Here is a 13,292-nt window from a genome sequence, read left to right on the forward strand (position 1 = left end):
CCTACGTGTAACTGTAAAAAGAATTTTCAATAAAAGCTATCAGTCAGGCCGTAATCGTTTGACGTGCGCCTCGTGGTTAACTCTGTTTATTTTTTCGAGCTTTTGACGGTTTTACGAGCAATTGGTAAGGAACAACGTTAAACAGAAAAAATGGAACAAAATACTCTGGGGCTCTAAATTCTAACCCCCTCCCTCTCGCTTTTTAACAATTTTTTTAAAATCAAAAATAGCATTAAGGAGGACAAAACATAATATGTTTTGATGTTTGTTTATTTTTTTAACGTAGCTTCTTTCATCAATAATGCGAAATGGCGGATTTAAAAAAATTAAAACATGGGTCGAGTGACACCTCAAATTAAGGGGATTTCGAAACTACATTCAATGGTACGTTATGAATCGAAACCTATGGGTTAAATTTTGAGAAAAATACTTGTAAGTTTTATTTTGAAAAAAATGCAATATAAACTCAGTTAAATAATACGTAAACAACGAAAAAACTTGTTTTGTTTTCAATTTATATAACTGCTACTTCATTGAAAGCACTAAAATCAATCACTAAAGCTTTTTTACTCTTTTTCTCAGCTAGTTTAGAGACCCTTTTTCGGAGTAAAACTAAAGGAGAAGCCCCTCGTTAAGGGTAATCCGAATTAGGGCGACTTGCGACATACGACAAATATGTAACGTCACATAAGAAAAAATTGTATCTCGTTTTTACCCTTCACTTAACTAAATTTTCGGCAATTTTTACTCACACATTTTCAAATTCATCTAACTTAAGAACACATTAACAGTAATTGAAGTGTGAGGCTATATCAATTATATACCGTTAGACACTTTAATTGGGAATGATTCGTAGTCATCCCATGCAAGCCAATAGATTTTTCTTGAGAAATAGATTAATGGGTCACGGGCAATATTATTATATGAAAATTATTCAATGTCAACAGCATTGGCGTGTCAGTGTCGATCATTTTTAATTCCAATTGAACACATGTTTGTCGATGTGGTACTGTGGTCGATAAGCAGTTTATCTTCTTCAAAATTCTCTTTGCTTTATTGGCAAATTTAACATTTGTCACGGTTAACTCAGGTCAGTGTAATTCCCCTTTCTCTACAGTATTAGCATACGGCGAAAAATCAGCGCTTGTCACATTGTCTGAGGTTCATAGCAAAACTTTTCAAATAAATCAGAAATACAATTAAGCATTTTGCAATTTACACAAACCGATAACCCTTTGTATACATTGCACTTAAGTCCCACATTATCTCCGAGTTACCATAACAATTGTTATATTTATGTCATCGATATTTATATAATCTCCATACAAGGTTTTCATTCAGATACCGGATGAGTTCAATAGAGTTCTGTTGAAAATTGCCATCAACGTACTTAAGTCCACTTTTAGAAATCGTCGAAAATCGACAACTTACCGAAAAAATGCGGATTTGAATAATGCATTAGGACTGAAAGAAGTTCATTCCTTGCTCCCACCAATGTCCTTCGTTTTTATTGCCTTATTTGTGCACTTTGATGGAATTTAATGCAAATTAATAACTAGGAACCACTTGTCACTTGGTGAATAATTATGAATTTTAGTTTGGACTATAAATTAACCTATTATTCAACATAAAATATTAGTTTTTTTAATGTTAATGACGTTAATGGTCCCTGCAACCTCGGAAACCAATATTAGGATGCCTATGATAATAAGAAAATAATGGGAAAATTTATCTTAACTCAAATTGAGGAGAAATATCACATAATAAAAAATTACTGTGATTAATACAAATTATCCATTCTCATGCAGGCAAATTGAAGGAAACAACAGGGGCACACATCCTCTCAAGTGTTTCATAACCACTAGATACCATTTGAATAAAAAAATAATAGAGTCCATTAAGGCGCAAATTAAGCGGACCCATATTATTTGTTTTCCACTTTTATATCATTATTAACCTTGCAGTTTTTTTCTTATTTTCGAAGATGGCAGATTTATAATGCATTTCGTAATATGAAACAAAAAAAAACTCAGACGGTTCGACAATAAAACGAGTTATTTAAAAATGTCAAGGTTGTACTTGGTAGGTATACAGGCAGATTTGGCCAAATATAGAGAGCCATTATTATTTCGGAAGACTCTGTAGGTAGAAGTGGAAGTTCCCGAAAAATTATGGTAAATTCGATGTCAGAATGATTGCAAATGGGATATATTGAATAAATCAAGTTCGGATATATTTATATTGCAAAACGGAAGTAAAATATGACGATATAAATTTAAATTAAAAAGTTCAGTGTAGTCGAACGAGCTCAAAAAGTTACTTTTTGTTCAATTCTCAATAGTATCTGATAATAGCTAACTCAATTTCAGACCAGTTTAAAGGGCTACAATTAATTGAGTTTGGCACGTGGTTCACACTTTGACAGCTGCGTCACTGCACATGCTCACCTAATAACGTCATAACAAATGAGCTGTGCTACGTTGCCTCTTCTGGAAACTGACACGAATATTCTTACAATGTTGACATTCAATCAATGTCCGAGTTTCCTGTTAACATGTACAACAAGCTGTATTTATAAAAACTATTAGAGATGAAGCTTTAAAATGAAAAATACTATAACAAAAATGACGATGAAATGCTAAAAAATTTTTTATTCTTAACTCCACCAGTAAGTGGCGCATCTCATATAGTGAACGAAAATATGTCAAATAACTGGAAAAAAGCAACGAAGAGGTGTACTAAAAATACCTCAATTTTATTCGTAGAAAGTTTTTGAATAATTTTTGCATAAAAAATTTATATATATATATATAAATGCGAATGTTATATATTATTATATGTTGTTCGAAATATAGTTGCAAATGTTGCGATATAAAAACTTAAATATTTCAGGAAAAAATTATAGGATTTAAAAAAAGTAGTGACTTTTTAGGAAAAGGTCTGTTTGCTCCATACGGTAACGTGTCAGGCAAACCATTTTAGTTAATCAAAGTACTCTTAGAGGGCGCTTTGTTATGAAGTCTGGAGGTTTTGCAAATTTCTTGCAAATAGCAAATAAAGCGATATGTGTTTGGTATTTCAATTAGCCACAGGTTTACTTATATCCTGAAAATTTCATCTCAAAATCTTTATTTGTTTGGAAAATATGCCTGTTTTTATCCGGAATCCATGACATTTAGCTTTCGCGGCGCTTACAATCCGCTGAGACATTTGGCACTCAAATAATTTTGAGAAGAAAAAATAACTGTAAAATCTTTAAATTCTATAATCCATTCCTAAGATATATAAGTTTTTATTTGATAACTTTCACAACGCCCTCTACAAAAAACTAGGAAATATATAAAACAAATTCATATATAAAAATTATACCGAAACTTTTCACGAATAAAACTGTGACATTTCAGTACACCTCTTCATTGCCTTTCTTCAGTTATTTGACATATTTTCGTTCACTATATGAGATACGCCACCTAGGTGGTGTTAGGAGTTAAAAAATATTTTCAACATTTTATCTTATTTATTTTTGTTATAATATTTTTAATTTCAAAATTTCAGCTCCAATAGTTTTAGAGATTCAGTGGAGAACGTCTGCTAACGGAACACCCGGGATGTAGGGTAGGGTTCCTCAAGTCGTACTTATGCCTAAGTCGTGCCTTTTGAATAATGAACGTATTACGGGTGCTACCGCTCAAGAAATGACAATCCTATGCGTATTTACGCCAATCATCATCGAGAACATTTGATTGTATTTTGCCAATTAACTATACTTTTGGATATATCTTTTTTTAAATATCTGAAAAGCAATTATAACGAAGTTTCATTTGTTTGGTTAAGAACAAATCCTGGAAATAAAATTAAACAAACTCCTGTGTAAGAACTATTTGGAGTTGCATATGTACTCAAAATAAGTTCGTATAGATATTGCTTTGTGTGGTTTTAAATCTGCCAGTATGTGACCCTGTAACAGACATTAACTTCAAGATAAACTGCACAAATTCAAGTCAAGATGTGAGCAATAAAACTCCTCCAATAAGAACTAAGAATCGTGAATATTTCTCTGCAATAGTTACGCATAAAAATAAAGAAATCCCAAAAGAAGAAAAGCCGTACCTAAGAATGTATTGCTGGGTCTTCAACAACGAATTTGCACCAAATAGAACTGCAATAAATATTTTATTCCCTATTCTAAATTTAATATATGAAAATAAAGAGTTCCGTGGGGGCTCAACCTCATCAGCCAAAAAACAGCAACTTTAAATAACGAAAACATAAAAAGCGCGACCAATCAAAATTAATCATCACTAAAAATTAAAGAAAAAAGAAAAGTTATTTAAATGAAAGTGATCATGTAGCCCTTTTCTGGCCATTCTCACAATTGTTAAGATAAATAAGACTTTGTTTTCGTAAGACTTGCTTTATCCATACACGGTGGTTCATTTAACCCGTTCATTAAAAATTTAATAAAATCTAAAAGTGATACGAATTTAAAAAATTGAAGTTAAATTATCTATAATGCGCACTATGTGTAAAAAACAATTTCAACTTCCTATCACTTCCGGTTTAACCGGAAATATCTGTCAAACTTGCTTATTTCAAATGGAACCTTCAGTATATTATTTCATTTTTAAATTCTTCGTAAATTTAAAACATATTTTCCGTATAATATTCTATAGTTAGCCCTTACCGTTTTTGAAATATTTGACATTTGAATTAAAAATGTGCTTCCGTAATGACCAATTTGAAAATTGCATATCTCCGCAGTTATTAAAAGACAGTTTTAAATATATCAAAAACAGCTACGTATAGGACATTATGCAGAAAATGTGTCTGAAATATTACATAGAATATAAAAATGAAATAATATACTAGAGATCCCATTTGAAATAAGCAAATTGACAGTTATTTCCGGTTAAACCGGAAGTGACAGAAAGTTGAAAATATTTTACAAAAATAGTATGCGTCAAATTCGTATCAGGTTTATATCCTAGTAAAGTGTTATTAGAGAGAATAGCCCTGCACATTTCGCTTATAAAATTGCTGTTTCAGTAAACAAATTATTTAAAAACTTATTTGTTAGCAGATATTCATTAAAATGTAATTTTTTATTTTAATTAAAATACTAGCCAGGAGGAAATACATCTGGTTGTTTTGGCAGAGATACGAATATATCTGCCGAATTTTGTGTTTTTATACAAAATTGCTTCCTTTTCTCTGATAGTGCAGATTAAAGTCTAAAATTAATCCAATATAAAAATGGACAAACCCTGTTCAATTGTAATGGTAATACGCATGCTTGTGACGTCCATTATACCATAGACTGTCAAAATCAGTAGGGGCCTTATAGCGCCTTCCTATGTGTTATTAAAATTCTACATTATTATGGAAGTGTCCATCCAGCATTATTGCAATGGTAAATACATTTTTTTATAGTAAATCTTGAAATTGCTTTAGATTTGGAGCTTCTGAAATTCAATAAAAAGATGTGTGGTTAGAAATAAATGTTCATTTATTTAAGAGGTTTTAATAATGTACATGGCGCCACCTATTTACCGGTAGATGAGTTTACAACTTTGTCGCAATGGACTCTACTTTTTTGGATGAAAATGAATGTGATTCACTTATTGAAAAAGATCTTTGATATTATATACGGCGCCACCTATTTACTGGCATACGAGCTTTTTAATTTTGGAAATTGATTCTGTATTTCCCCTATTGATTATCTGATGTGTGGTTTGTATAGATTTTTGAATGAGTAGTATAATGAAAATTAGCACTTTTTGTAATTTTTTTAACTTGAATTTTGTCATTTTTCAAAGTTTGATCGTCAATTACACGAAATCGTGCACCATGAAATATCAAATATACCATCTCAGTTTGCAAATTTGGTCAAAGTTATGGACAAAACTAAGCAATTGCGACTCAGATTTATTGGAAGATTCAACCATAATAATAATAATAACAGTTTACATATTTAGCACTTGACTAGTTTGAAACATTATTATTATAAATTAACCTGAACTAATCTCGCAAGTAATTAAAAAGCTCTTGAACACAGTCAAGCTCGGAAATCGTCTTATATCAGCCGGAAGTTCATTAAATTGCTTGATACAGATACTAGAATGTTTATTAAATTTATGGTTGTGACTATAAATATTGCATTTTTTTAAGGAATGCATTTAAATAATTGGGTTGAAGGATATTATCGATTTTATAAGTTGAGGTCAAATTCGCATTTTTAACGAAAAGCACCATGCTTAACAAATTTAATTGCTCTAACATTTATCAAACTTCTTTTTACATAGTGTATATGTAATGGTTACAAACATGGTTACAAAACTGTAACTGTGAATCGAGAATACACCCAAAATACGGGATCTCCCGAAAAAATTCAATTTTCCAACGTCAAAAAGAGACGAAAAATCACATTTTCATTCAAATTTAAATCAATTATAACTTATGCTTAAATAATTCAAATTTTATTTTGTAACCAAAAAACTTATCAAATTATAAAAAATTCGTAAACATTGTCGTAATCTACCTGAAAATGCCCTATTATTAGATCAATTTTATTTACGTAACTAAATTAATAACTAAATGATCGAGGTTTATCAAAAATGGTCAAAATCGAACTATTCCGTTTAGCTTAAAGCTAAAGCGTTTAGCAATAAAATTTTGAAAATTAATTCATTAGACATGTATTCTAAAGAGATATTGAGCGTGCCCTATTTGTTTTTCTCTATCCCCTGTAGTTTCCAAGATTTCCTATATACACATCGAAATATGCCTATTCTGTACATCCTACACTAATGCATCTCTCGAAGCAATGTATATAATCAAAATCTGACAGATCTTTGTTTTGGTTCAGATCTGTAGTAAAACCCAGAAAATATGGGATCCATTCGTATTTTAGTCAAGAGGTACATTTAAGAGTAACTAAGTGTCACCAAACATCAGAGCTTATTCGCAGTTTTAAGCAAGTTTAGAAATTTATAACTTCGTAACAAAGGATCTTTGAAGGTTCTCTTTATATAGAAATAAGCCACAGTATTCATTCTTAATATGCTGCAAATATTATTTTAGTTTAAGGCTAGGTTTGGAAGTTATCCAGGAAAGCAGGAGGAAATCAGCGGGATTCAAATATTTTTTCACTCGAAGATCTAGGCAATATTAAAATTTTCTAACTTCGCAGTCAAGAAAGGCCTAGAATATTACTTTTTTCTGTGGTGGAACTAACACTGTGTATCAAGTTATAAAATGCTCAAAATATTACGTTTTTCTCAAGAGTAACTGGCCGTAATTGATAAACACACAAAAAGTCTACTCAAAGGCTGAAGCAAGAATGATATTTTTTAAGTTCGGAGTCAAAGGTTTCAAAAAGTTTATCTTTGGAAGAGAGAAGTCTCTATATCGACCCTCGAAGTAGTGAAAACAACATTTCAATTCGAAACTGCATCTGAAAATTTTCAGAAGGAACGTTTAGAGATCACTAACGATTAAAAACCCTACTTAGAGGTTCAAGCAAGATTAATAACCCTTAAAGATGGGCAGTCCGTAGAGACAAGCCTCTAGGTTTATGCTTATAATATAACATCGTTTTGCTCCTTTTGTTGAAAAGTATCCGTAGATAATTCAATTTCCAGGGTCCTATTACAGTATTCCAGGAAACGTGAGTCTCCTACTTTAAGAAAGTAAATTAAGCCTCTATATTTGGCTGGTGTACATATATTACAGAGCATAAAATTAGGGTCACTTGAAAAATTTCTCAAATTTTGCACAAACCAATTCACATCATACTTTTCCAGCTCAGGGGAGCTTCTCTTCGAAATACAAAATGTTCTTAAACAATAATCACACAAAAGAGCGGCTTCGTACCAAAATTCCTGAAATGTCTTATCAGCATTTCTTTGTTCTGTGTCTTTATCGGTGTATTGCAAATTCTACGACTGATTTCATTATCATTGTCATTTTGTCCTTTCGTTAAGATGCTCATAAATTCTGTCGTGCGGCTGTAGAAGATGGTCGCGGACATCGCGAAATTGATATGAATTGTGGAAGAAGTTTAGTTAGTGTGCAGCGAGTACTTCAACGATATTAGGAGACTGACCTGCTCAGTCGAAGATCCGGATCGGGACGAGGAAGGGCTACGATGGCTAGAGATTTCCGTTTTAACTACTTTGAGGAACCGAAAAGCTACAGTAGTTTCCCTTGGAACTCATCTACAGAAGTGAGAAATGTCAACGTAAGCGAATGAACTGTTAGTAAACAATTTCATGCTGCTGGATTATGCTCTCGAACTAGAGTTACAGGGCCTCCGCTTTCTCGTGAACACCGGATTGCGAGATTCAATTTTGTATAAAATCACTTGGTTTGGACAGTAAAGAATTAGATTCGTGTGTTATTTTCCCATAAATCTCAATTTGATCTTACAGGCTCAGGCAGACGTGTGAAAGAGTTACACCGACGAATCGACGTCCATTTGGTGGAGGCTCAATTATAACATGAGAACGAATTTTATTCCTCATCCAAAATGATATTCCGACTGCGTGCAGGTACCTGGCAGAGATTCTTGAAGCCTACGATGCCCATTCATGGTTAATCCTGACGAGAACACAAACTTTATGCATGATAATTCACGGCCCCACACTGCTCACATTATTACCGCGTTTCTTGGCGAGGTTCAAATAACGCGATTTGTCTGGCCTGCTCGAAGTCCGGATTTGAATCCGATAGAGCATCTTTGGTACAAGATAAAAGAGACGCTTATGGACACACGAGCCGATTCCCAGAAATCCCAGAGAGCATATGTGTCGGTGCAGGAATGCGACAATCTCCTGCTGAATAGAATCCAAAATCCAATTCGAAGCATTATTACGACGTCTGTAAACTGTTATCGCTACTAGAGGAGGAAATACTCGGTACTGAAGTCCGCAAAAACTTTTCATTCGGGATAAATGCATGTTGCAACAAAAATTCATTTTTATTTAGACAATTGCGATAAGATCACTGTATAAAATTAGTATATTATGTTATAGATTTTCAAAATTCGAATAAATTATAATCTCTTAAATTAAACTCAAATTACGAGGAGACCCTAATTTTATGCTCAGGAGTATACTAATAACAATACAGACACTCCTACAACAGTTATTAAGAGTGGCCCATTTAGTATAGTCCATCTGAAAGAGCTTGAATGGAATTTTTGTCTTCGGGAAACCCCGACACGCATCAATTTTACTTTTAAGGGGGAAATTTTTAAATTTGTAGGTGTGAAGTCATCCCCTAAACGGAGTGACAACCTCTTCAAGAGTCTTAAATGGCACGAGGGATCAGGTGGCACATCATATCAAAAGTATGTCAATGCTCTTTAGAAGTATGTTGATTTTTTTGCTCCGCGTTTAAATATTGTTAAAAAAAGTTTTAAAATATTGGTGCAATATATAGAAAAAAATAAATATTTAAATCATGTTTTATTTAATTAAGTGTTCAATTTGCGACCCATTTCCTCCTATACAAAAATAAAGTCTTTGTTTAACATCTTCCAAATGTTTTGTAACATTAAGGGAGTTATTTCACCACATGTTGTCACTTGACCACAAGATCGCCTGATTTAGCACCTTTGGACTTTTTTTTATGGAGTTATTTAAAAACTGTTGTTTATGAAACGGAATCAGCCTCTTTAGAAGATCTTCGACAACGAATAGTAATAACATGAGGTGAAATATCTCCCGAAATGCTACAAAACGTTCGGGAAGAAGTTGAATAAAGGCTTCATTATTGTATAGAAGTAAAGGGGTCACAATTTAAATACTTAATTAAATAAAACATTATTTAAACATTTATTTTTTTCGATTTATTTCACCGATATTTTAAACAGTTTTTGTACAATATTTAAAGGCGAAGCAAAACAATTTCGGCGTACTTGTAAAGAGAATTGAAATACCTTTGACATAATGTGCCACACGACCCCCCCTGCCACTTAAGATCCTTGAAGGGGTAGCTACCTCGTTTAGGGGGATGACTCTACACCTACGAATTTATAATCTAAAAATGTCCCTGTCTGAAAACAATTCAGACTTTTCTGGGAATTCCGGATTTCTGCAATAAAGTATTCTAAAGGCTAACACCCTGGGGACCAATAAACTCTCGGTATTATCAAGGCCTGAAATTCAAAGGGTAGCGGCAGTACAGTTTACTGCTAGATAATAAAAATATCTGGAATTTCCCGAGAAGCCTTAGAACCATACAATATCGGTCGCACATGGGCCATTGCCCAAGATCTGACATCTGGGGAAGCAAGAAGTACATATGGTAAATGTAAAATCAGAGACCAACAAAGGGCTGGTCCTGGTTCCCGTGGAACCCAATTTTATGGTTACTAAAATAAATTGAAGAATAGAAATCGGACTGACCGACGATGGGAATTTCCAACTGCCTTGTTGGACCACGGTTTAACCCCCTCCTGCGGGGGGGCCCGAGATCTGGGGACAGAGGGGAACCGAAGAATCGAAGTCAAATCAGTTCCGTCTGTGTTTTCTCAGAAGAATCATCTTCAATGAACCCTCGTATACTATACAGTGTACCAGCATCACTAACAGTGCACATAAAAGCAGGGTGCGGTTCCATCATTCAAGGGACTCAATTACAAACTCTTGCAACCCTATCAAACTAGTTGTTCTTGGAAACACCAATGGCTAGTTATTATTAAAACATCAACTTAGTACTAGTTTTTACAACCTGTTTTGCGTGGAACTACTAGTTACATTATTTATGAAATAAAGCATTAAATAATCAAATAAGAGTGCATAAATCCAGTTTCTCTCTGTTTGGAAAAAAAGAGAGTGGTCCTTCAGTATAAACTTAAACAGAACCAGCCGCGAAAGCAGATGCCATTAAGGTTCATCAGTGTCCTGGAGAGGTACAACTGCTTCTGCAGAGTACAGCTCCCCTTACAAATAAAATTGACGTGTCTCGGGGTGGTTTTCCAAAGAAAAAAAAATCCATTCAAGATATTTCAGATGGACTGCTTTAAAGGTACCATCATGTTGACGTGCTCATTAGGTGCGCACTGTCAGAGCTAGTGAGCCGAATCAGTTTATGATCATACGAGCTTGCCAACGAGGCAATAAATGCATGATTACTCAGATGGATCACTGCGTATAGGAGCATCATGAACTCAAAAAATCTAAGGAACCTGAGGGAGGAAATTTGAAGAAATAATTTCGTTTCAGGCCTCTGAAGTTCCTTGCAGTCACAAAATAAGAATACTCAACTTCAACACGAAAGATGCGGTGACGTATCCGATAATCCGAATATTAGGAAGAGCTGAGTGTGATAAAGAACGAATAACATGCCAAAAAAACGACGATTTTGTGAACGTTTATTCCGAAACCTCAAATTCGATCCCAAACATCCATCCAAATAATGGCACTTTCAAGTCATTGGTACAATTGAGTGAAGGTGGAAACGAATTAATATTCGTGTATGGTTGCCACGAAGTGTCGCTTTCCCTTGAATATTGCCAAATGAATTTTCCGTACTCTGTGATGCCTATGTATGTGATATGTGAGGGTCATGATGCTTTATTTCAAGGTATAACATTGTTCTCAAACATAATTGTTTTTCCGAAAATAAAAATTCTAGCTCCCTCTGCAGAAAGAAACGACATTAAAAGCGCCTGTGATAGAATATTGTTATGCTCCAAGCTTTTGCAGTGCTTCACTGCAGAGAAGCTTTTGGAGAACGGTCTTGGAAGAAAGACTTTTCATCTGGAAAATCAGTGCCAAGTATTTAATAGCAAGCTAAACTACATTGAGGCAAGGAAAATGAGCCAAGAGCAACTGTGGAAGGCCATAGGTATTGTCAATGTCTATTCCTTATTTTGCTATGCTTTGACGAGTATTTCAAGGAGGGGAAATTATGACCTCCAGCTTCGCCTCGCAAAAACGCAAATATTTAGCATTCCTCTCCTGCACCCATTACAATGGGGCTCAGTATTCCGAAGCCATTATGAAGAGTCATGAGGACCTCTTAAGTATCACTGAAGGTTATGTGGCCTTAGGAGGAGGTGGGTTAGCATTATTTGGAACTGGCTGCCTCTACACTTGGCCTTGTCAATTTCAAGAGATTCAAGCCAAATTCCAAGACGAGACTATCGTCGATAAGGGGCAGTTCCTAGACGATAGCTGCTACAGGTAGATAAGCAACCAATTATGAAAAATGTCATTTGATTTAATTTTTTTTTAGAGGAACACGTGGTGGTTGCTTCTCAACAACAATGGGTTCAGCTTTACATGAACTATACCATACTTTTGATTTAGGCCATACGGAAAATGGGGTCATGGGTCGAGGTTTTGATAATATCAACAAATTTTTCGTTGGTGATTCCTTCGAAAATGTGTCAATTAAAAATTACGAGGCGAAAATCGAGTTCAAAGAAGAATTTGAATCCGAAGTTTTATCTCAGAGATTGGTCAGTGAAAGCAAAAGAAAGGACTTCGAAGTTATCCGGAAGTTTGAGGAAAATGACAGAACTACTTTGACTAAAAGTTGCTGCATTATTCTAGCCTATCATAAGTGATTTTGAGTTCTATTATCGCATTACTTTGAATTAAATCGTGATTTTCAGGTGGTTCAACAATTATAATGAATTTCCTGTAACTTTGTCTTATGACGATTCCAACAAACTCATCAAGTCCACTGCAGGAATAAGGGTGGTGGAGATAAGAAAACAACCAGAGGAAATGATTTGCAATTATTGGACGTTTGAGGGAAGAGTGCTCAAGTTTTCCTTCAGAATTCCCAACGAGGTCTTTGAGGAAGATGGTTCAGCAATACTTTTCGTAGAAGACAACTTTGGTAATAACCTGAAAAAGTTATTAACGGCATAGAAATTACGTAAAGATTAAAAAGTGGAAATCTGTCTCTAGATGGATGTTAGTTTTATCAAAATCTACAATTTCGAAATTTCATAATGTTTGAAGTTTGAATTGCTTACATGAATAGGCTCTTCAGAATTTTATGTTACGTTAACGTTTAAGCAGTTAGATGTTAAAATATTTTAACATTATTATGTACCAAACTTGTTTTAGTATCTTCAGGGGGCATATTTTACATTATCTTCAATCTATGGCCTATAGATTTTAGAGTTGTTAAACGTTGAAAATAAACTTTGTCTCAGAGAAATATCCGTTTTTTTGTGCGTAAATGTTTTTATATAAGTATGTAAATGTTACATTTGATTTATATATATATCATTTATTAGCATCATAACAGGAATTATTTTTTACTTCAAA

The 13,292-nt window shown here is 33.9% G+C and overlaps 1 protein-coding gene across 1 annotated transcript; it reads left to right on the forward strand.

Annotated features, from left to right (window-relative positions):
• The first annotated feature begins 5,306 nt into the window (after positions 1 to 5,306).
• Positions 5,307 to 13,173, forward strand: LOC136346424 (uncharacterized). The gene is made up of 6 exons (XM_066295556.1): positions 5,307 to 5,410; positions 11,229 to 11,589; positions 11,641 to 11,853; positions 11,906 to 12,191; positions 12,244 to 12,573; positions 12,626 to 13,173. The coding sequence occupies exons 1-6, from the start codon at positions 5,408 to 5,410 to the stop codon at positions 12,885 to 12,887; spliced, it is 1,455 nt and encodes a 484-aa protein (XP_066151653.1). The 5' UTR covers positions 5,307 to 5,407; the 3' UTR covers positions 12,888 to 13,173.
• The last annotated feature ends 119 nt before the right edge of the window (positions 13,174 to 13,292 follow it).

This window comes from Euwallacea fornicatus, chromosome 23 (assembly GCF_040115645.1).
Source record: "Euwallacea fornicatus isolate EFF26 chromosome 23, ASM4011564v1, whole genome shotgun sequence".
In the NCBI taxonomy this organism is placed as follows: Eukaryota; Metazoa; Arthropoda; class Insecta; order Coleoptera; family Curculionidae; genus Euwallacea; species Euwallacea fornicatus.